The sequence below is a fragment of the Myxine glutinosa genome, chromosome 12 (assembly GCF_964187855.1).
Source record: "Myxine glutinosa chromosome 12, kmMyxGlut1.1, whole genome shotgun sequence".
Lineage (NCBI taxonomy): Eukaryota > Metazoa > Chordata > Myxini > Myxiniformes > Myxinidae > Myxine > Myxine glutinosa.
In genome coordinates, this window is record NC_136272.1 from 86,962,421 (window position 1) to 86,986,943 (window position 24,523).

The window sequence follows — 24,523 nt, forward strand, 5'->3', positions numbered from 1 at the left end:
TAAAACAATCTCAAGCACCGAAAGCCTTTATTTTTCATACTACTGAAGTAATTCAGGTAAGCATTACATACTTAACCATTAATTAAATCACAATGCATCATTTAAAACAACAACAGCAATTATAAAACACTTTTTTCAAAATGTAGTGGTGAAAATGTATTTCTGAGTGCAACAACTGTTTTTCTGGCGTGTCTGGATTCATCCTTTTGAAGTAAGTTGATAAGTTGTGGATTAAGAGGATATTCTGATTTTTCCTGAGGAATATTTCTTCATTTCAAACGAACCATTATATTAGAGGTGAAAGGTCAAGCGAGGATGAGTTCCGGTATTTTTTCTGCTCGGTTTGTGAGGGTTCCTTGTGTGCTCGGTTTTGGTGTTAAGTACAGTATAAAATATTTATTAACGATAATAATTCTGTTTAGCCCTTATTTTATCATCATCATCATCATCATTATTTAATTATTATTGTTATGAGCTTATTTTTCTGTGCGAATCCCATCCACATACAGTACTACGTAATAAATATGTGTTTGTCTATTGTACACTAATGATGTCCTTGGAATATTCCATGTTGAAGTGTACTGATGTCTCTTGATGACCTTGCAATTCGTGCTACTTGTGATTAATTGAGGGGTTTTAGTACCCATGATGCAGTGCGCGGGCGCCATGTTGGTTGGCAAGCGAACCAAGCAAGAAAAGGTAAACAAGACCTAAAAAAGGCAAATAATTAGCGTAACGTTCCATTTGAGTAAGTAACTAGTAAGAATTACGAGATGAACGTGCTAGATTGTAGAGCTGCTGATGCTGTTGTTGCCAGGGAAGTGAACACTGTATAATCAACATGGCGGCGCGCACGGCATTGTGGGATAGCTCTGAAAACCCTCTTTAGACATTGATGACAGGTTGATGTCTATTAATGTTCTTGTCCGACCTGGTGGATTTATGAACAGGTAGTGCATCTCAGTGTGGAATGTGAGTTCTGATTGGATGACTGCTTGTTTTGCTGTTAAAATATCCTGGTGTACATGTGCCGTGCCATATGTAGGTTTGTACAGCTGACCTGCAATCAAGGTTTTGTCCTTTGCATTCGTCGGCTGATGCTGGAACCACTGATTATGGATAATATGAGTTCTGCAAAAGTTGAGGTGGGTGGAATGTTGTTGCACTGAAGAGAGGTGTGTGTGTGTGTGTGTGTGTGTGTGTGTGTGTGTGTGTGTGTGTGTGTGTGTGTGTGTGTGTGTGTGTGTGTGTGTGTGTGTGTGTGTGTGTGTGTGTGTGTGTGTGTGTGTGTGTGTGTGTGTGTGTGTATAAGATAAGTCGCACACAATACAACAACAACAACAACAACAACAACAACATGCATTTTAAAAGGCCATTTTCCCTGCTAGAGTGGGGGTTAGCCTTGCGGTCCCCATGACAATCTTCTCCATTTTGCCCTATTTTCTGCATCTCTCCTTGTTAACCCCCTTGCCTGCATTTCTTCTTCCACCATCTTTAGCCAAGTCTTTCTCGGTCTTCCCCGTCTTCTACTTCCTTCTACATTCATTTCCATCACTCTTCTCAACCAGTCACTTTCATCCTTCCTCAACACATGACCAAACCATCTCAACCTGTTCCTCTTCACAGCATCAATCACAGGCTCTATTCACATCATCTTTCGCAATTCATCATTTGTCTTCCTCTCTCTCAACGATACTCCGCACATCCGTCGAACCATTCGCATTTCCACCCTTTCCAACCTTCGTTGCTGCTCTACGTTCATTACCCATGTCTCGCTCCCATAAATCATAACACTTCTCACACATGCAGCATACACCTTTCCCTTCAGCTTCAACGACACTCCCCTCATCATCAGCACGCCACTCCCCTCATCATCAGCACGCCACTCAATTCCCGAAACTTCTTCCATGCACATCTCACTCGAGCAACCGTTGCCGAGTCTGATCCACCTTCTCCATTCAGCATGTCTCCGAGGTAGCAAAATGTTTTCACACCTTCCAGCTTCACACCGTCTCCAAGATCCAACTCAACATTTCCTCCATCTGCAGCTCCCTCTGTGCACACCTTACATTTGAATGTAGCTGCCACACTGGTTAATGACCCTCTCAGACCACTACATTTTTGATGAACCCACTCGGCGCACATTGTACACTGAATGGAGTTCACTCCGACACGCTTCCTACACACAGCACAGGGCCACTTCCCAGTTCTTTCCACCTCACCACATGCTTTACCACTTGCCATCACCTTCGTCTTTCCGATATTCACCTTCAGACCTTTTGTCTCCATACATTCCTTCCACGTGTTCATCTTTTCCTTCAGTCCATCCATACTTTCCGCAATCAACACCAGATCATCTGCATACAACAACTCCCACGGTAAACCCTCCTTTACGTTCTGAGCCAGCACCTCCATCACAGCTACAAATAGTAGTGGACTTAGTACCGACCCCTGATGCACTCCCACCTTCACCTCAAACTCACCACTGTTCCCGTCCTTCGTCCTTACAGCTGTGCGCGCTCTTTTCTACATTGCCATCACTACTCTGATCAACCATTCCTCCACTCCTAACTTCCTCAATGCCTATGTCAATACTTTGCGTGGAACCCGATCGAATGCTTTCTCCAGATCAACAAACCCAAGAAACAACTTCTTCCTCTTCTCCATGTACTTCTCCTGCAACTGCCTCACAATGAAAAGCGCGTCTGTCGTTCCTCTTCCTGGCATAAATCCAAACTGCATTTCGTCGATCTTCACTTTCTTCCTTATCCTCCTCTCCAACACCCTTTCCAATACCTTCATTCCATGCTCCAATAACTTTATCGCTCGGTACGAGCCACACTCCAGAGGGTCACCTTTCCCCTTGTATAGAGGGACGAGGGTACTCAGTTCCCAATCCACTGGAATGCGGCCTTCTTTCACCACCAGATTACAGATCTCTGTCATTCTCTTCACACCCCAACTTCCTGCTGCCTTCAACATATCTCCCACAACTCCCGTCGGCCCTCCCGCTTTTCTACCCTTCATTGCTTTTATCGCTTCCTCAACTTCCTTCTCAGTTATCTTCTCTGCCGGTCCTAAAACTGGGTTACTCTCTATGTTGCCATCCCATTCATTCTCTGTATTCAACAGCATTTCCATATATCTTTTCCATCTTCCTTTAATTCCATCTGGGTCGACAACGATTTGTCCCACTTCATCCTTCAAGCAGCTCACCCCCATCACATCACACCTCTCTTTCGCTATCTGATTTGCAATCCTGAATACCGCTCTCTGACCCTCTTCCGAATCCAAGCGTTCTCCGAACATTTTCCTACATGCCTCCTGCGCCTTTGCTACCTCTTTCTTTGCAGCCTTCCTGGCTGCCTTATAACTTTCATGCTCTGCTGTTTCTGCTCCCGTACCCTTCGCCTTCTGCCACTCCTTGAACTTCTTCCTCTTCTCGTCAATCCTCTTTCCAACTTCATCATCCCACCACCATGTTTCCGAGTGCCTCGGTGGTCCTTTTGTCCATCCACATACCTCACCAACGGCTCCCAACAGACTAGTTTTCATTGACATCCAACCACTTTCAAGCTCAACCACATCATCCTCGACCCTACTCAGCCTCTCTTTTAATGCCTCCCTTACTGTCACCTCTTTCAACCTCCACACCTTCATTCTCGGTTGGTACTTCACCCGCCGAGCTCTCCTCGCACCTTTCACCCTTATCGCACAGTACAATATGGATATGTCGCACACAATACAATATGTATTTAACGTATAATATGGATATGTGTATATGTCGTATAATAATAATGTGTGTGCATCCAATAAACAGCACTTTTTTGCTGTTTCAAACTAGAACGGCACTCTGGAGAGCGCAAACCTCCGCCTGGTTGGCCATATCACTCAATGGTGATCAACAACAGGCATTTTAAGGCCATTTTCCCTGCTAGAGCGGGGGTTAGCCTTGCGGTTCCCATGACAATCTTCTCCATTTTGCCCTATTTTCTGCATCTCTCCTTGTTAACCCCCTTGCCCGCATTTCTTCTTCCACCATCTTTAGCCAAGTCTTTCTCGGTCTTCCCGGTCCTCTAATTCCTTCTACATTCATTTCCATCACTCTTCTCAACCAGTCAATTTCATCCTTCCTCAACACATGACAAAACCATCTCAAACTGTTTCTCTTCACAGCATCCATCACAGGCTCTATTCCCATCATCTTTCGCAATTCATCATTTGTCTTCCTCTCTCTCAACGATACTCCACACATCCACCGAACCATTCGCATTTCCACCCTTTCCAGCCTTCGTTGCTGCTCTACGTTCATTTCCCATGTCTCGCTCCCATAAATCATAACACTTCTCACACATGCAGCATACACCTTTCCCTTCAGCTTCAACGACACTCCCCTCCTCGTCACCATGCCACTCAGTTCCCGAAACTTCTTCCATGCACATCTCACTCGAGCAACCGTTGCCGAGTCTGATCCACCTTCTCCATTCAGCATGTCTCATAGGGAACAAAATGTTTTCACACCTTCCAGCTTCACGCCGTCTCCAAGATCCAACTCAACATTTTCTCCATCTGCAGCTCCCTCTGTGCCCACCTTACACTTGAATGTAGCTGCCACACTGGTTAATGACCCTCTCAAACCACTACATTTTTGATGAACCCACTCAGCGCACATTGTACATTGAATGGAATTCACTCCGACACCCTTCCTGCACACACCACACGGCCACTTCCCGGTTCTTTCCACCTCACCACATGCTTTACCACTTGCCATCACCTTCGTTTTTCCGATATTCACCTTCGGACCTTTTGTCTCCATACATTCCTTCCACTTGTTCATCTTCTCCTTCAGTCCATCCATACTTTCTGCAATCAACACCAGATCGTCTGCATACAACAACTCCCACGGTAAACCCTCCTTTACGTTCCGAGCGAGCACCTCCATCACAGCTACAAATAGTAGTGGACTTAGTACCGACCCCTGATGCACTCCCACCTTCACCTAAAATGAAATGGTGATTGAAGAATCATTTAAAAATTATCCTGGCTGGATCCGGATCCCGATCTTCACCAAAATTGAATCGATTCTTCTTTGTCAGACGCACAACCTGTCAAAGTTGCCCGGACAACTTGTCAGACACACATCAAGTTTCGTCCAAATCCGTCCACAACTTTTTGAGATATCCTGCTATGTATCGTTTTGGCGCTATCTCCCAATGGTGAAGAATCACTTTAAAAATTCTGGTAGCTGGATCCGAAAACATATCTTCACGAAAATCTAATCATTTCATCCTTGTCACATACGTGCTACATATCTGCCAAATTTCGTCCGAATCCGTCCACAACTTTTTGAGATATTTTGTTCACAAATGGACAGACAAACAAACAGAAAGACAGACAGACAGACAGACAGGGGTGAAAACATAACCTCCATCCACCTTTGGTGGCAGAGGTAAAAATGGTGTTTTGCGTGTGTATAGTATTGAGAGGTCTTGTCTTTGTGATGATGCCGTTGAAATGTAAATATTACATTTTCAAACCACACAGAGTACATGAGAGATGGTCAAAAGGTGGTATTTTATTTCTTAGTCCGTTATTGTTTCCAGATATTTTTCCTCTAAAAGGAGGTGTGTTAGACATTGGAACATGAATTTGCATATCTGCTCTTTGTGGTCGATTCAAACTTATCTTTGTTTGAGCCGTCTGCCAGACTGTGATAGTTCAAACGGGAAGTAAGGATGTAACATGGAGGTAGATTGTGTAAGACGTGTGCCCTCAAGGAGTGGAGGAGAGTGAGGGAGTGGAGGAGGAGTCGCGTTCAGGTTGTGTAGTTGTTCCATCTAACAACTGTGGGGCACAGCAGCACACACTCAGTCCTACATTGGGGTTCAAGTGATGGTTTTGGTTCAAAGGTGTTTGTCTCTCTTCATGATGATCCTGGTGTTGGCTGGTCTTGGCTTAGCGGTTAGGGTGCTGGCTTCGGATCCTAGGATCCTGAGTTTGAATCCTGGTCGATCGCTGAATTAACACCAGGGGGGTTGACTCAGCCCGTCATCCTTCCGAGGTCGGCAAATTGAGCACCAGCTTGCTGAGATGAATGATCCCGGTGTGTACCCCAATTTAGAATAGGTACACTGTATCCCTGCGCATCGTAAGAGGCGACTAAGGGTTGGTGTCAGGAAGGGCATCCGGCCATAAAAACATTGCCTCAAACAGGGAACCATGATTGTCATGCGGCCCGCAAGGCTAACCCCCGCTCTAGCAGGGAAAATGGCCTTAAAACGATCATTCATATTCCTTCATTTATGAGGCGGCACTTTTGCAATCTGTCTATGCTCTCGGGGCTTTTTCAACCTGTATGGGCTTAAGGTTATTTTACCTGAATTTATGAGAATGTGCCATCACTGGTGGTGTTTTGTGCCCGAGTCACGAATGCGCTCCGGACTCCACGCCCGGACTCGCTGTGTCAACTTGTGCAATGTTGGCACCTTTAGTATTCCCTCGTTGCTCCTTCACTCATACCTGCAACTCTGCAAGACCGTGGTTGCTTGGCAGGCTTGTTTGTCCTTTGTACTCTTCCACTGCACTATGCCATATGACTCGTGTTTTACAACTGTTGCCCGGGCGTTTTTTAAATGTTGATCTGTCCCTTGATCTCCCTTGATCTGTCAAAATCCTGGCTCTTGCTCTCCAGGTCCTGCATTCAACATCCTCCCATCAGATCTGGTTTACCTGGGTTTTTTTTTGGTTTTTTTGGTTTTTTTTTTGTTAACTTTCCACATGTTTGATTTTCATTCCTTTTTGTTCATTTTACCTTGCTGACCCATACCATTAGGATAGACCCTCTAGACCCATTAGACCCCTTGGGACGCACACCAGACAAACCTCGATAGTCTTCTTGCAATACATACTACACCGATTATGCTTTTTTCAGCAAGTAATGTGCAATCTCCACCCATCCAGAGACTGGCTACGCTACAAGGTGGATCATAATTTGCATATTGGGTCACTGAATTGGTTCACCAACACCTAGAAGAATATTGTTTGAGGTGAAAAGCTCCCAGGATCAAAGGTCATGGTCACATAAAATCATCAATTTTCATCCAATTAACTTGAAATTTGAATATGATTCGTATATTGGGTCATGGAATTGGTTCTCCAAAAATCAGAGCAATCTATTTAACCGTTTTGAGTTAATTTTATTATTGTAATTATTATATATATATATATATATATATATATATATATATAGTTACGGATCTCTACGTCGGCCTTTTTCCCCTTACCAAGGGGGGGATTAATCCCCTTATCTATGACTGACCGACGTGAGTCCTGAAGTTGCTCGGCTCCCTCCGGAGAGGCAGGTGAGCAACCCCGTTCGCGACCGCGGACAAGATGTTAATTGCCGAGCGGATTAGCAGCCACGGCACGAACCATTAGCATTCACTAGACCTGATTCTTAAACGTTGGCCAAATCGTGCCACAGGTGTTCAATGGGGAAATCACAAAGACGACCGGACGAGCATGAAGAAGAAGAACGAAGGTAGGAAATAACAGGATTTATTACTACTATTATGTACACAATCAAAAAGAACCAAGGAGAAGGAAAGATACGAAAATAAAGACAGAAAGATGGAAGGACCAGAAGACACAGTGCAATATTAACTAACCTAAACAGTCTTACTTAACCCCCAGGACAACATAAAAGACGGACGACAATCAGACTTACACGGGGGGATGATGATCGGGATGAATGGCACGAATGGCTGGAAGGAGAGGAAGGTTCAGTTGGAGCAGGAGAATGGTCAGGCCGGGAGTGAGCAGCCGCCGCCCCTCCGCAGGCGTGTTCGCACGGCGGCGTCGCTTTGTAGCCGCGGCCGAAAACCGCTTTCGACGCTCAAAGCTGCTGTGGTCAAAACTGCCGTTGGTTCAGCTCCGGTTTGTTCAAACCTGCGGTTTGCTCAAAGCTGCGGCAAACTCCTTTTGATGAACTTCTCCCTTCTCTCGGTGGACTCTTTTTGTGCATCTCTGTCCCTCAATCATCTCGGTGGGGGCGTCGCGTGACGGGTTATATAGGCCACACCCTCGAATCTTCACGAACCTCTCCGATAGTTCTCTCTCCGCCCTCTCAAGCCAAACCCCTCGTGCTTGATTGGTCGGCAAGGGCTGGCTCACTCCTCCTTCCGATGACGAGGGTGGAGACACGCCTTTCTTCTCCGAACCGACCGCATGTTCAATGGAGGGCGAATGCAGTTGGCAATTGCGGACAAATGGGGAATTGAAAGGGGATCTACCTTATTTGAATTCGGTGCAATGTAGTCATCTAATGGGAAACACAGCCTTAAACTAATACACATAATAAAGAAATAACTATTTAGAAGGGTATATGATTTTCTACGTGCATGTATATGGACTAACTAAGAGGACGACCTTTGACCTTTACACACAAAACAGAGATATTTACAAGGAATCATTGCACTACTCAGGGTGATATTTACAACAAGATTCTCAAATCCACAACAATATATTACTTAGTCGAGGCTCGTATAAAAGCTAACACATACAAACAACACAACATACATTTTAAGGCCATTTTCCCTGCTATAATCAAATGTGACTTTTTGTGATATTATTACCATGCACCAAATAAATTTTTCAATATGTCAAATTTGAACTTGTACGCCTTATTTGTACTTATGTGTAGTATGTGAGGAAAATTTGGTGAAAGGTCAAGGTCAATGCCATCCAAAACATGTAAAACACCGATTAGGCCACAATTAGAAGAAATTTTATTCGCCAAATTTGTTGTGCATAACATTTCAATCATGTAAAAGACTTGATAGGTCAAACATTCAAAATTGCCAAATTACTGTTTCCATGGGAACTCTTGTTTATTTGGATTTCACGAGTATTTTATCATGCTATGCACAACATCTTTCTTGTTGGTTATTTATTATCCTGGGTTATTTAGTTTCTGCTTGTATACTTTTTACTACTAGGGCATTGCCCGTACTATATCTATATCTAAAATTATATCCCCCCCCTCTATTTACATGAAATGGTTTGGTCCAAAGCGAACGGCTTGCGAGTACGGTGACAATCCCCCCCCTCTATTTACATGCAATGGTTTGGTCCAAAGCGAACGGCTTCCGGAGTTTGGTAAAGAAATCGCCATCGCGTGCACAAACGCGCAGGAAAGCGAATGAATCGCAAATTCGGTTTTATTAGTTTTAAAACATAGTTTAACGCCAACATAGTTTGCAAACGTGAAATAAATGAATACGCTCTCAAATGTGCCATCCGAGGCAGAGTGTGTCCTCCACGTTCGGCACACGCGATCGTTCGCTGCTCTCTGATTGGTTGAATCGTTTTTTGGACATAGCTCGGTAACTACTTCTCCGATTAATATGAAACCTTGAAAAGGCACATCCTCGGGTCCCCAGCAATATACCTGGCAAGTTAAAAGTATATCGGACCCGTGGTTGTCGAGAAACAGCGGTCACAGACAAACAGACGTACAGACGTACAGACGTACAAACGTACAGAGATTACTGGAATTATAGATAGATATCACCGGTTTTCAATCAAGGTGGTGTTACTAGTTTAATTCCTGGTGCATTTAGGTTCTACATTAAACCCTAACCCTAACCCTAACCCTAACATTTTCAGGGATTAAGAGAACGGGTATCCAATTGGCTGTCTGAACTTACAATTACAAGAGTGCCACCCTCAGGGTGTTTTAAACTATGTGACTATATAATAATTTCCTTAATTCATTTATTTTTCCTTTGTAAGTACCGTTTGCTGTTATTGACGCTTCCATATACGAGGGTTGGTATAAAAGTAATGCCGCTTATTTTCCAGTTCATAACCAAAGCATCATAGGAAGGCGACGCATAATCACAATGAAAGGTTTGCATCTCTCGCCCATTTTGAGTTGAGCAGCACTGTGCTCAGTCACGTGACAGCCATTTTGAAAGTGTGGTGTGATGTTGCCATGCTCGATCATGTGTGCACAAAGCCGAGAACAGTTATTGAATTTCTTACTGCAGAAGAGATTCATCCGATGTATATTCTTAGGCGTTTAAAGAATGTGTATGGCGACCCTACCATTGATGCGAGCACTGTTAGACATTGGGCAAAGTGTTTCAAGAGCGAGAAACCGATATCAACCACAAGCCTTTGTGATCGGCCTACAACCACAGTGACACCAGAAAACCAAGTCGGATTGGTGCGGCCATTAAAGTTCATTGCACTTAACGGAGATTATGTGAAAAATAACTTTAATCACATTTGCCACATATCTATATATAAAACGGAGATGGCTGTCCATTCCTCTGTCAGCAGTTATGCTGATTGGCTAGTTCAAGGCTAGGTGCAAAGTTTTGGCTCCCAGCAAGATTGAAAAATGTATCCTATGAGATGGGGTAGTGGGGGAGATGGGGAAGAGGAGGGAGGGGAGAGTGGGGGGGTGGGGGGGGAAGTATTGAATACAGCTAGTGTTTGCAAAATCTAATTGATATGAGAAACGGGATTGAGTGAGACTCACCATTATTACACATGAAGAAAAAGATTGAGGACGAAGAGTTTTTGTTTTAAACTTAAATTGAAACCGGCCCATCTATTGTCACCTGACTCAACTATATCGTTCTGTTTGCAGATTGCCTAGCATCTGATTGACATCGCTGCCGATTGTGTATGGGGGGTGGAGGGAGGGGGTGTACCGTTATTGCTTGATTAGGACAATTGTTGATGGCCGGACGCATCGCCACAGATGCAGGCACACCGCGACCGAGCTCCATATATATTGTTGCGGATCTCCCAACGTCGGCCTCCCCCTTATCAAGGGGGGATTAATCCCCTTGTCTTTTACTAGCTGACGGGATCCGGAGCTATGACGTTCCTTCCGGACGGCGTTAAATAGGGTTGTAAGCCGAATTCTTATTCCCTAATTACTAACACCGCCCAGGAAGCAAGGAAATAACTCCCGCCCGAACCACGGTTTTAGTGGACACGCCGAGCGATAGCGAGCCGTGATCCGGGCCGTTAACAGGTACTAAACCCGATTCTAAGCGGTTCCGAATGGTGCCACGTTTACCCAATTGAGGAAAATATGGAAACGGTCGAACCAAGAGGAAAAGGAATAACACAGGATTTATTGTACAATGTACATTGTACAATGAAGAAGAAGAACAGAATACACAGGGCAGCCTTAATAACAGTCTTAACTTATCCCCTGGACAAACGGGCCCGCACACACACACACACACACTCACACGGGGATGTAGAAGGTTGGGGTTGAAGGTCCAGGGATGATGTCCACAGCTCGTTCTCTGGGTCCCCGACTCGTACCGCGAAGAAGATGGTAGGACGAAGAGGGTTGAGCAACCGGCGGCGTCCTCGCGTGTCGTTGACGCGGATCAGAGAATTATATGAGGGGATCGGTAAGCTAGGCTGGCGGTTACTTCGCGGCTCACGGCCACGTACGTAATAAACGAACCGGCTGGGCGGTTATACTGGCGGTCTCGGCCACGTGCGTAATAGAAATACCGGCGCTTTATATGCGCTCCCAGCAAGCCCAAAGCCAAATCCTCAACTAGTCCTTTCACCAATGCCAAATGTGACGATCCTTTCACAAAGCGCAATACTCTCCAGTCCTGGACAGTCCTGTTCCACGAGAGTCCTCTGCAATGAGTGCCGCTGCGTCAGTCCTGTTCATGCGAGCTTGCTCAGTCCTTTCCGCACAGTCCTTTCACAAAGCCCCTTGCTCATCAGTCCTGTGGAAGGGCTTTGCGTGCGCGATTATATAGCGCCGCCCAGCGAACCCTCTCGAATGTCCCAGCCACGTTCTCACCACACCCCTTAGGCCATGCCCACGGAGCTCTGGTTGGTTGTTGGGGTCTTACTGGCTCCGCCCTTGACGTCTGCTTGACGTGGCCACACCCCCGACATCACGCTCCGCCCCCTTTTCAGGCCTTACCTCGTGGCATTTGGCTGGTTTCAGCATCCTAATGCGAGGGGCAATGTGCCGCAGACTGGATGGTGCGCAATGGGGAATGGGGCACAGACTGGATGGTGCCCAACGAGGTCGATTGGAGGGTGGGCTGCAAAATTAACGGGGCCTACTCTTATTTATTTCTTTACACAACGCAGGTATCACTATTGGGAATATCCTTATCTCACATATACTATGAAATAACTAACGTTCTAAGGTGGCCTACGTGTTGCATGTGGACTAACTATGGGGGCAAAACCTTTAACCTTTATTAATCATATATATACACTTTCTCAGAACCGCAACAATATATATACAGCAATACCCCGTTTTGCGCCATTTCGACCTACGTCGAGTCCGACTTTACGCCACTCTTCTCGAGTAAATTTCAGTTCAGCGAACGTCATTATGTACGACTTTACGTCACTCCTACATCATAATAGGAGGACGTGAAAAAAATATATTTAAAATAAATAAAATAGTACATAAAAATTAACAATAAAAGCAGCTAAAAAACAATTTAAAATACAATCAAAAGCACATGAAAAATATTTTTAAAATGTACGTACAGTATACGTATGCATAGCTGCAGGTTCTCATTCAAAACAAAGGCAACGCCATATGCATTTTGTCCTGTGCTGCGGTCGCGTGCTTGCTTTGCCTTTCGCTGTTATTTTTGAGATTATTCCTTTACTGTGTAAAACAACCAACGCAACGTGGCAATGGCGAAACACGACGACGATGCCGGCTCGGACGACCGTCCGCGGCAGACGTCACGTCACGTCACCGTGCAGAGTGTGCAGTGTCCGCGACGAGGTCAGGCCCCAGGGCCCATGGCCCATGTGAAACGAATGACGGTGTCATGCTTCGAGCCAGGGTACCTCGTCGGGCACCTCGCCGGCATCCGGCGTCGACGAACCGATCGACGTGTGCATGGATTTGCAAATGCCTGCCTGTACATTGTCGTTTCTGCGTATATCGCATCGTCCAAAAAAAAAAAGAAGCACGCAACTTCGGTCACTCGAGGAAAGACGAGGCACGTCTACGACTAGAAGGCGAGCGTCGATCCCCGGGGCGGCCGGGTTCACGGAACCCTGAGCTCGTTCGTTCGTCACAGACGACACGACACGACCACCGGTGAAACTGCATGGACACGTTGGGTAAAGCACGCCGTGGTGAAGCGGGCCGTGGAGCCACTCGGCACACAAGCCCGCTCACGGTCGACACGTCCGTGCCGGTCACCCCGTTCAAGGAGAAGACCCAACCGATAGAAAACAACGGAGGGACTCCCGACGGGGAGCGGCAAAGATTTAGGGTGAAGCCGCAGCGTCCTCCAGTTATTTACTCTAGTTTTACGGTGTTTGTCTTCATTTTAAGGCATTACGCCCGGTTTACGTCAAAAACCGAGTTACGTCACGGCTTATGGAACGAATTAATGACGTAGGCCGGGGTATTGCTGTATATTAGATTGAAGTTTGAAGTATATACTGAACACTGTGCGGGGTATCATGTTCTATGAACTCATATGTTTTCATTGTAATTGTAATTATATTTAGTGAGAAATAAAATAAGAGGTATTACTTCAGTACGGACCCGATACACAGGTGTGTTTTGCATTTTCCAGCTTGTTCTTGGTAGTGTATTCCCTTGGCACTGCGTACAGGTTTTGTTGCACTCCATGCTGCTTGTCAGTTGATCTAATATTTGTGCATGTTTTGGTGTTTGCACCTGCAGGTCACTATCGCCGCCACAGTGCCGACCGGCTTCGAGTTGACGGCTGCTGATGAGGTGCATGAAAAGCTCGGGGTGTTGCCTGAAATCCGCCGAGACAGGGGACAGATTTCCTTCCCTGTTGACCTCAATAGGTTGTGGCAGGTGAGGCCAAAACTTTTAATTGTTTTGTATTTTCAAGTCACCCGTTAGAGACCTGAGACAGTTATTGAGGTTTGGTTCTGCAATACTTGCGTTCTTGTGATCACTTTACGATATTTGCAAGTTTACCTTACAAATCTGTTTCATCAGGTTCATCAACTCCGGTCAGTGGACAACTTGTTTACCATCGTGAAGGATTTCCCAGCCTGTGATTTCAAGGATGATAAGGTACTTCCGCGAATGTGCAGACAAGTGCATAAACGTTTATCGTCCCCATCGGTGAGTGTATCAAGACTGTCGGGTAGTCTGTTTATTATTTATTTATTACTTGTGAAATCGAAGTTTCACAAGTACAGTACTGTATATTCGTTACCTGGGTATGTCTGTCTCATTCGCCTCCTAAATGTCAAATTGAAACTTAAACGGCTTATTTGTACGCTATCTGAGAAAACGGCTATCTGAGAAAAATTTGGTCCAAATTCGTCAAAGGCCAATGCCATCCGAAATGTGCTAAGCACCTATTAGGCCACAATTTTAAAAATAAAGTATCATCGATATTTGTTATGCATAACAATCAATAATGTAAAACACCTGATAGGTCAAATTTTCTTCATTGCCAAATTGCTCTTTCCATGGCAACTATTCTTTATTTGGATTTTGCAAGTATCATGCTGCGCACGACATATTTCGTGCTTGTCTATTGGTGTTGTCCTTTTTGGATTGCAGTTAAAATTGAAATAGATGATGGACAAGACCTGGAAGAAGTGAAAAGATTCACTTACCTTGAGCAGGTTATCGCAGACTATGGGAGATGTGATCATGAGATTCGAAGGAGAATTGAGATAGCCAAGACGAGCTTCGTTCGAGTGAAGGTCGTGTTAACATCAAGGAAGCTGAAGCTGAATTTTAGGAATATAATGTCAAGGTGCTACATTTTGTCATATTTATTACATGCGGCAGAAATATGGACAACGAACAGAGAGAGACTATTGATAAGATGAATGCATTTGAGATGTGGACATAGAGGAGGATGTTCCACATATCCTACACCGATAGGAAGACACATGAGGAAGTATTGTAAATGGCTGGAGAAAAGAGAAAATTAGTGCAGAACATCAAGGAAAGACGCAATATAGTTATTTGGTCATCATTAGAGTAGATGGTAGACGGAGCCAGTTATTGAACTGGAAAAAAAGAAGAAAAAAAAACACCTTTAGAGGCCATTTTTCCCCGCAAGCGGGGGTTGGCCTTTTTCGGGGACCGTGGTTGTTGTTGTTTTTTTGGTCCCCTTTTTGAAGCAATGTTTTACTGGAAGATCTATTGAAGCTGGAAGATTGAACTGGAAGATCAATGGAAAACGTAGGAGAGGGATGCACAGGAGAAAATGGATGACTGATATAACGAACTGGATGCAGTTGATCTATGTGGCATGTGTGAGGGCATCATTGGATTGACAGAGGTGGAGATCCATGGCAGTCAACCTGGGAAGAAGATGACACCATCAAACTTTCAACATACTGTATTTCAGGATATTTTCAACATGATGTATGTAACCTTTAAACCCACTTGGCACTGTTTTATTGCCGTGCATGGTAGTGAAAGGAACTTGGAGACGCATTGGAAATTGCATATTGTCGACACTTCAATAAATCCATATCTGTTATATATATATATTTTACTCTGCAGGTGATCAGGTGTGGAGGAGCAGCTTGTTCGCCGTGAATGATTTTAACATTTTAAATTTGATCACTGGACCTTTATTTTCTTCAAGTCCTTTATTTACACTTGTGTGCATTTCTTGTCTCTGCACTTCGTGTTTTAGCGAGATGCCCTTAACTCTGTACGCCATATTTTGTTGTACGTGTCTTGCATCGTGCACACGTTTAAGTACTGCGCTTGATGTTAACTCTGATCGATGCCCTCTGTAGGAGGAAGCTTTGGAGGATTTTCAGAAGCTCGTGAGCCAGTTGTCATGGGATGTGTCTTTGGAGGTCTGGAGATTCAATAACAGTGTAAAGCGTAAGAAGGGTGAGAGTGCGTCGCGTGCCAAAGAAATTCGCTCTCGGGATGAACAGCAAGTTTCTGCTGGGACGAACAATGAGCTGTCTGGTATGACCAATCATCCCCTTTGTTTTTGAATTGCGATTGTTTAACATGTGTTCGTTGCTTGCACTTCTAAGTACAATATGTGCATTTCTGCTCGGTGAATTAAAACTTCTCATCCACTATGACCGATGTACATAATTTGTGGATAAGCTTAATGTTATTGGGGGTTTTTTTCCTCTGCTATTATTCTAAGCCTGTTTTGAATTGTACTAGAATAGAAGACCCGTCGCTTCGCTGATGGAAATACCAATCTTTGCTGCAATGGCTACTCTATGGGGGAAAAAAAAAAAAGGATTCCTGGGAGATCCTGCTCTCCGTGCAGGGATAACCAACGTCACCTGTTGGCCTTTGCAGTTTTGACACACGTGGCCATGCACCCATAAAAAAAAAAGAAGGTTTTTTGGGGATCACAAACACTCCCGGGAGTTATCCGAATCCACCGTAGTTGGATTTATTGAAATCCATTAATCCGTTCTCAAGTTATAACACGACAAATAAACAAACGGACAAACAAACAGACAGACACGGCTCCTTTTATAATATAGACTTATGCATTTGGTTTACAAGTTTTCATCTTCAAACTATGGTATATCCTTTCACCACAATTTTCTTGATTCAGAGAGCCTGGATTGATTCCCTCGGCTTGATGGTTAGGGTGCTGGCTTGGGATCCTAGGATCCTGAGTTCAAATCCTGGTCGATCGTTGAATTAACGCCAGGGGTTGACTCTGACTCAGCCTGTCATCCTTCAGAGGGTGGCAAATGGAAAACATCGGAGAAACTTAAACGGCTTAGTAGCAGCTCCCTGGTAATTGGTGCACTGCATCAGCGGCACAAACGGGCTTCCAGAGAAATGATGCAACTAGCAGCCACAGGCTGCATACGAAAAACGAACTACAAACTTGATTCAGAAACGTTCAAATGCCAGGCTAGTAGACAAGCCGCCCACATATGATTAAGGGTCCTAAAGTTGTCTTTTTCACTCCATTTATCTTCTGGGGGAAGGGACGGGGGCATGTAGATATGCCCCCCTTGAAATTACTGGTATTTACTAGCAAAGTGCCTGCTCTATGGGCGATCTAATTGTTCCAAGCATCTAGATCTAATTGTTCCAAGATCTTGTTCCAAGCATGTCTACCTTTATTCTGATGTCTACCTTTATTTGGATGGTGTGTAGGCAACTGACAGCGTTCTCAATTGTTCCCGTAAATAAATAAATTAAAAATAACCCGGGTTATGTTCACGAAGCAAAACCATGCCTACTGCTTATAATTCAAAATACCTCGCTGCACTGGTAAACGTGGGGATTGGAATACTGTACTTTAAAGGTAATACCCTCTCCTACCTAGAGGGGGTGCCACATGATACCCATTTACCTGGAGAATCTGCCTCCCTCCTACCCCCATGCCCCACCCCGCAAGACCACCAGCAAAGATAAAAACACCCCTATGCACTAATTGGGGTCATACTGATCCCATGTAGCAAGTCTTTGTGTAATCATCCCAGAATTGTAGGAGTAGTGTGACAAACACACATACCAAACACACAGCGGTCCGTGAATTATAGAAAGGATTCTAATTTCTCCTTTGTCAGAAACCGAGCTTCCTGTAATGTTTATAGTTTATGTATGTTCCAAATACACTTATCTTCATGAATCAAAACCACATCGGATTCGTTGTGAATATACGAGTAGATTCGTTTTGTTATTTTCATTTTTCTTTTGGATCCTTTTCTGAATGAATACCAATAACATTATTCTGGGTTATCCCATTAGTATTCCCATCTCAACCCCGAGCTCATGATGTGGGTAACCCCAGTTCAAATCTCATATACTCTATGTGTATGTCCGTGCAAAGATACACTGGTATCTATTAATCCACTAATCTTTCTATTTTGCGTTTAATGTACTTGCAAGCTCCTCCATGATTGGATAAATGCAAAAAAAAACTAGAACGGGCACTCGGTAGAGCGCATACCTTCGCCGCAGCTACTTTTGTTGCCAAAATAAAAGACTACAAGATCTGTGTAGCAAAGCCACACCTACGTTGTCATGCGGGAAGATTTGTTTCAAATTAAACCATTCTATCCCGCCAAAAGTTTGATATTGTAATCACATCCATGTGGTGGTACTTGATAACATTTGGACTCTATGTGCTGCGAAGTGCTGCAAAAATATGAGACAGAGAAATGGTTGTTCTGTTGATATGTATTTTATTATATTTTTCTGACAAGTACATAACTATACATGTCCAAAGCCGGACGTTCGTGAAACAAGTTCCCTGAACATTACCATTAAATTGTGTAACATCCATAAAAAAATGAATGAGAATTAATACCTTTAATTTGTATTACTTTTGAAATTCTTGTTTTGCAATTGAGAACAATTGGAGAAAAGTTACAGCATAATGTAAACATGCATACTCCTATTGAAAAACAATACATGAACTATATGTTACTAACAATACATCAGCCTAAAATAGAACGTAGTATTCCAATTGACCTAACTGTATGCAGTCATACATGAACTAGTGATAATTGTGTATAATATAAAAGAACTAAAAGTAGGAATACATCTCATCATAGGTGAAAAGTCACATTTGCAGAGAGACGCAAATGATATCGTGGTCTGAATAATATGTGTCCACGACATCCACATGTACAGTGACTGGCTGGTTGACGTAGACGTGGTCCAGTAGCGATCCTTGGTCAGTCGTTGGTCCGGTCACACACTGGCGAAACCCGTGGTGAGCCATCAGCTGGAGGATGTCATGGTCAGGGGTGTCCAGCAAGTCAAAATTGAAATCTCCGAGGAGGACCGTCAGGTTTTCTGTGTTCAGTGTGGTCATCAGTTGTTGAAGACGGTCTTTGAATATCCTAGGACCCTGTGATGGAGGCCTGTACACGGTCACGATGTTGATTGTCCTTCGGTGGGCGTGGAGGGCGATTCCTGTGTACTCCAGTGCTGTGGATGGTGTGTCCAAACTCGCTGGAGTCATCTCCTGTGGAGCCTGAATCATAATGCCTCCTCTGTGAATCCCGTGGTCGAGGGGCCTCTCAGCTCGAAAGCATTGAACGTCCTGCTTGAGCATTTGTTCCGGTCCTAGTCGTTGGCCGTCATGCAAAAATGTCTCAGCAAAACAGAGCACATCCATCTTTCTGATAGCTGGATCGTTCCTCATGTCATCAAAGTGCTCGAGATAAGATCGGACGTTCAGAAAACTGATTTTGACGCATCTGTTATCAGCTTGGTAATGCGGCAAGGGGTGATTCTTTTTTGCAGCGTTGTTCAGACGATCCATTTCTTGTTGAACGACTGGGTTGATGCGGATGTGACTTGCATCGAACCCGAGAAAGAACAGTCCTTGCAAAGATCGTACACGGCTCATGGCGACGTATGCCTGTCCTGGCATAAATTTCCCTCTCCCTTCCATGGCAACTACAACTTGCTCCAGCGTTTTTCCTTGGACTTTGTGGATGGTACAGGCCCAGGCAAGTGTGAGTGGAAACTGTGTTCGTCTGGCCTCCACGGATTGTCGTCCTCTTCCTGTGAAGAACTGGACATCCTGCCTCATAATCGGAACTGCGTCAGGATACTGTTGCTTGTATTGACTCTGGGCGATGGCATCTTTTCCGACTCGAAGACTGTCAAACTTGACAAGGATGACGATCACCTGATTTCCTGTGGTCTCAATCCCAACGACAGTTCCACAAACACCGTTGGCCAGGCCGTCGGACACGTTGATGTTGACAGTGACCATGACCCGTGCCCCCATTGTGACCACGACAACTTCTCGCAGTCCTCCAGTGTCGGATGCTTTAGATGGCATCACCACGGTAAGCTGGCCTGTGTGGACATCCTTACGCTTGTCAATGGCCTTGATCTCATGGATGTGTGATTGTGATTTCTTGATGTGTGACAAGTTATGGATGTCGACTTCTTTGTTGGTCTTAAAGACGTGTAGGGCATCAGCAGGGTAGGTGTTGTCAGATGAAGTGACGACTCGAGTCTTCAGTAGCTTGATGTCGTCCTCTGTGCAGGTAGCTTTTCTGGCCCTCATGAGCAGGTCAGCAAATTGCTTGTCGTCCTTCTGCCTCATGCTCTCAGTCAACTCGATGACAGAGAAGTTTTCTTCCCAAAGGGATCCATGTAACCTGGCGTAGCAATCAGAAGGAAGACCAAAGACATGATTCTGACCCACTGGTTGCAGCTGAAAAAGGTCCCCGACGGCAAGGATGCTGACGTTTCCAAAACGGGAGTCGGGATCTGATTGCCCTGTGATGTCCTGTAGTCGCCGGTGGATGTGATAGAGCAGATCTGCTCCAACCATGGACACCTCGTCTATTATGAGCAATTTGAGCTTCCCGAGGCGCGATCTGAGGGAGTTGAGTTTCTCGCTACTCGCAGGCATGTATTCTCTCTTGCTGCGTGGTCCACAAGCAAAGCTGAAGGCAGAGTGCAGTGTCATTCCCTCGATGCCGAATGCAGCCGTTCCTGTGAAAGCAGTGAGGATAACGGGCAGCTCGTCAGGCTCAAAGTACCCCGACAAGGGTTTCAGTAATCTCATTGTCTCGTGGTGCACCAGTTTGATCAAGTGGCTCTTCCCGACACCTCCCGGTCCACTGAGAAATAACCTGTAGACGGGAACTGGTCCATCAGACTTCAGAGCGCGTATCATGTCCTTGCACCACTTGCGGTGCACCTTGATGACTTCCATTTGTTGGACATTCAAGGTTCTCATCATTTATCTGTATTGTTGAGGTGTCATGAGTGTCTTCCCAAGTTCTGCATTGAAACGAGCATGAAATTCCGAGTTGTTGGAGCGTGCTTCGGGGCCCAAATCGATATTCTCTGCCATGTCTGGTTGCTCCAAAAATCTGTCATTCACTGCGCCCTCCTCTTCCTGTTGTGCTTCTTCGTGTAGTGCGTTCGGTGCCATGGCGTCCCAAGCGTGTTCAGGGGGACCAAACTCGTGAAGGTCCTGCAGTGCTTGGTCAATTTCCCCGGCATTGTGGGTGAATTTCTGCTCGTTGTTTCGGACAAGAGCCTGGACTTGTTGATACTTCTCCAGGAATGACGCGCAATTTCCCTTGATGTCGGTTTCCTCATTCCGCCAAGGTTGGTATAGCATGAGGAGGTTGCGGTACTTGGCTTCTCCCTCGGCTTTTTCTTGGTGGAATCTGATGATGCAGGGTTTTCTTCGTCTGTGCATCTGTCCCAATCCGTTTGTTAATTGGATTTTCGTGGTAGCTGCACCTCGTGGTTCATCGTCCTCTTCAGCTTCATCATCAGACAAGACTTGTGGTTGATGGTCATGTCCCTCTGCAGCATTACCAGCGGTCGTAGTGGTATAATTTGCTGCAAACTCAGCCAGCGACATGTCCTCCAGAGTTTGTGGCCGAGCTGAATACCTGTCGAGAAGAGATGTGCAGTAGATGCTTTCTGAGTCATCGTCCATGTCCATCAGTTGAGCCCGCGGTTTAAGCATTGCCACTCGTTTCTCCTTTGGGGAAGTGTTGACGAAAACGACTGTTCGACTGGCTTTCTTCAGTGGCAGAGAAAGAAGTCTGTATGCAGCTTCCTGAGCGCTGACCTCTCGGTTGTGCAGGAAAGCTGAACCCACTTTTCGAAGTCTTGACTTGATCTCTTCCCCTCGACATTCGTCTACGACTGCTCTGAGTAGTTCTCCCATAGCTCTCTCACTTTTCAGCATATAGCTCGTCACGTACATGATGCAGGAATACGGATCAAGGATGAGCTGGAGATCCATGTTTGCTCTCCATGTATGGAGGATGTCCGGATTGTATTGGTTGACCCATGCCTCACGTGGTTGACGCTTCAGAATGATCTGTTTTCCTGTCTTGGCCACTTTCACCGCTTCTTCATATTGGAGCTGATCAACCTCGGCTCTCTGCAGCAAATCCGGAAGTGTGATGTCCCGAGGACACTCAGGACTTTCTAATTCCCGTTTCACTTTCAGAAGAACCTCTTGCTTCTCGCTGATCTGGCGTGCTGCGAGAACAGGATCTTCTTCTGTTGGTGGCTTGGCGATGAGTGTGGTTTGGCTCGGTGGATGAGGAAACCTGAACCGACAGTTTTGGCCTTTTCTGCAGGTGCGCGAGTGGGTGTGGCTTTGGAGAGACGTGACGAGCTCATGTAGATCGTCATCATCTTCAGGTAGGGAGCAGGATTGGTAGCGGTCAATAAACGCAGAGACTTCTTCATCCGTGTTGACTCCGATCTTTGGGGCGTCTTTTATCCACAGGATCGTGTGCGCATGTGGCGACCCACGAGCTTGGAATTCCACGCGGATCATGAAGTCCTCAAGCTGTCCAATGGGATTGCTCTTTGAGCCTATGAACTCCTTAAAGAAAGTCTCGAGTCTGTGTTGAAATTGTCTGGCCGCTGTGACTGGGTTGTTTCTGAGCCATTTGCATTTGTCCTCCCAGCTCATGTTCTTCACATCGTCATCACTGAGTTTGGTCCCGTACTGCCTGGCTATGCTCTGGATGACCTCAGGCCATTGCATGTCCGCTGCTGAGAGTGTCAGGAACCAAGTGGGAGTGCCGAGTTGCCGCACCATGCCTAGCAAATCCAGTAGCGTCGTTTTCCAGTATGCAGGTGATCCACGTACGTTTTTCAGAAACCTGAATGCTGTGTCTGTGCGGATCATTGCTTGTACATTGTCAGATGACTTCAACAAACCGGCGTTGATTGGGCGGTTCTGGAAGCTCATTCCGTGTGTTTGTCTCATCGATATTTGCAGATCATCCAGTATTTGCTTGGATTCCACTGTGTACTGTGCAGCAAGCAAATAATCGATGTCCTTGGCAAAGCGTCCATCGGCATCCAGTAGTCTTTGATTGAAGTACTTCCTTGGAGTGATGCTCTTGGGTCTTTTCGCGGAAAGTCCACCACTGCCATGTGGATACTTTGACGGATTGGCGAGTTCTTCGAATAACTCATCAAGCAGAAAGGCACAGGGTTTTAGATTTTCTGCTGGAGCCACGGAGTAAGTTTTGTCTGCATTTCCTTCTTCTTGGAGGAGAGTATCGTAGGGAATCCCTCGCAGTCTGTCGTCCGGTTCCGATGCGACGTCATCTTGTTGCTCTTCGTGTGTGCTCCTGGGGCTGTTGCTTGGTGTTTCCTGGTGGTTGGTGGAGTTTTCAAGAGCTACGTAGTGTTGTTCTCCAATGAGACCCAATGTGATGGTGTTGTCGCTTCGTGTGCCTGTCGGGTGAATGTCGTGCATCCAGTCTGGGGTGATGGTGTTGAGCACCCGGATGTTGATGTTGAGCATTTGAGCAATAGCCTGCACTGCGATGTTATCGGCCCATTCTCCACCGCGAAGTGCTGTAACATATCTGGTCATCCTGCGGTTTGGAGATTCTTGTTGACTTGGAGTTAGTCCTTGAGAATTCCTGGGAACGAAACCAGCATAGGTACGAGACGAGGTGGAGTCTTCAAGGAAGTGTACTAGTTGGGCCCTCAAATCAGATGCACTTGTTGACTGAACGCCTGATGCTTGAAGGGATACAGAGACGGCATGAAAGAAGCAGTTCCCATCCGCCGGTACGTTGACGACATCAAGATGTCGCGATCTTGCTAGGTGTTGTAGACCCTGATAATTATTTTGAATTACCAGTGATGATGACATCGGTGATTGTACGTTGGCTTCCCGGGGTGCTCCTTCATTGAGAGTCATGGCTTCCCACAGATCTGATTCATCCTGTTCCCATATTGCCTCCCAATCCATACAAAGTGTGATGTCCTTGTACAGTGGATTGTTGAGCTGAAGCCACTTTAGAGCCGCCATGATCTTCTTAGGACGTACATATTCGTGCATGTAGTGGCCTTTGTACGCGAGCTTGCGTTTGAGTTTCAGTGGAACAACTTCTGCGTCCTGCGGCAATCGTGGAAGAAGTGTTGTCACTGTGTCAAGTTTTGATGGCACATTCACCGCACTGCCGTGAATGCATTTCTGGCCACCTTTCGGCAGGGATACAAGCTTCATGAAGGGAATCCTTTGGCTGATGAGTCGTACTTCCAGTGGCCGGAGGTCACTCATCTCAGGCGGGACATCGTCAAGTGCTAACCCGTTGGCCCACGACTGAGTCGGGATTTCTCCTCGCTTCAGTGTTCTGTGGCACGTTGTACAGAGCCACAACTTTCCATTGGTTTCCAAGGCACCACCATGTTCCATGATCTGTTTTATCAGTGCACTGTTGTACTTTTCATTGTTCATTTGGACAACAGATCTCCTGTACATGAGGCGATGGCAGGAGCAGCATATATAAATGGGGCCCTCTTGGATCTTGGCTCTGAAGTTTGCGGCACATTGTACAACAGTAGGTATAGCAGAAGCCTCCATTTTGCGAGATCGTGTGGTGGAGTCTCTATTTGAAGCCCTGCGTGTATCTGTCTGTTCAGGCGTCTCGACTTGAATGGTTTTCTGCATTCGTATTCTCATCGAAGTCCTGCGAGTATCCGTCTGTTCTTGCGTCTCGGCTGCAATGTTTTTTTGCATTTGCTCCCTCATTGAAATCCTGCGTCTGT

General features: G+C 45.5%; 1 protein-coding gene across 8 annotated transcripts in view; it reads left to right on the forward strand.

Annotated features, from left to right (window-relative positions):
- The first annotated feature begins 128 nt into the window (after positions 1 to 128).
- THUMPD3 (THUMP domain 3 tRNA guanosine methyltransferase) overlaps positions 129 to 24,523 on the forward strand; it is a 38,195-nt gene continuing 13,800 nt past the window's right edge. Inside the window, exons 1-5 of one of the 8 annotated variants that reach the window (XM_068132019.2) lie at positions 129 to 211; positions 1,046 to 1,145; positions 13,727 to 13,867; positions 14,015 to 14,092; positions 15,793 to 15,973. In XM_068132019.2, coding sequence (XP_067988120.1) covers positions 1,098 to 1,145; positions 13,727 to 13,867; positions 14,015 to 14,092; positions 15,793 to 15,973 — 448 coding nt within the window. In that variant the 5' untranslated portion in view covers positions 129 to 211; positions 1,046 to 1,097. Of the gene's footprint in view, positions 376 to 410; positions 954 to 1,045; positions 1,146 to 13,726; positions 13,868 to 14,014; positions 14,093 to 15,792; positions 15,974 to 24,523 lie in introns of those variants that run through there. The other 7 variants (XM_068132015.2, XM_068132014.2, XM_068132018.2 and 4 more) reach the window with 7 other exon arrangements.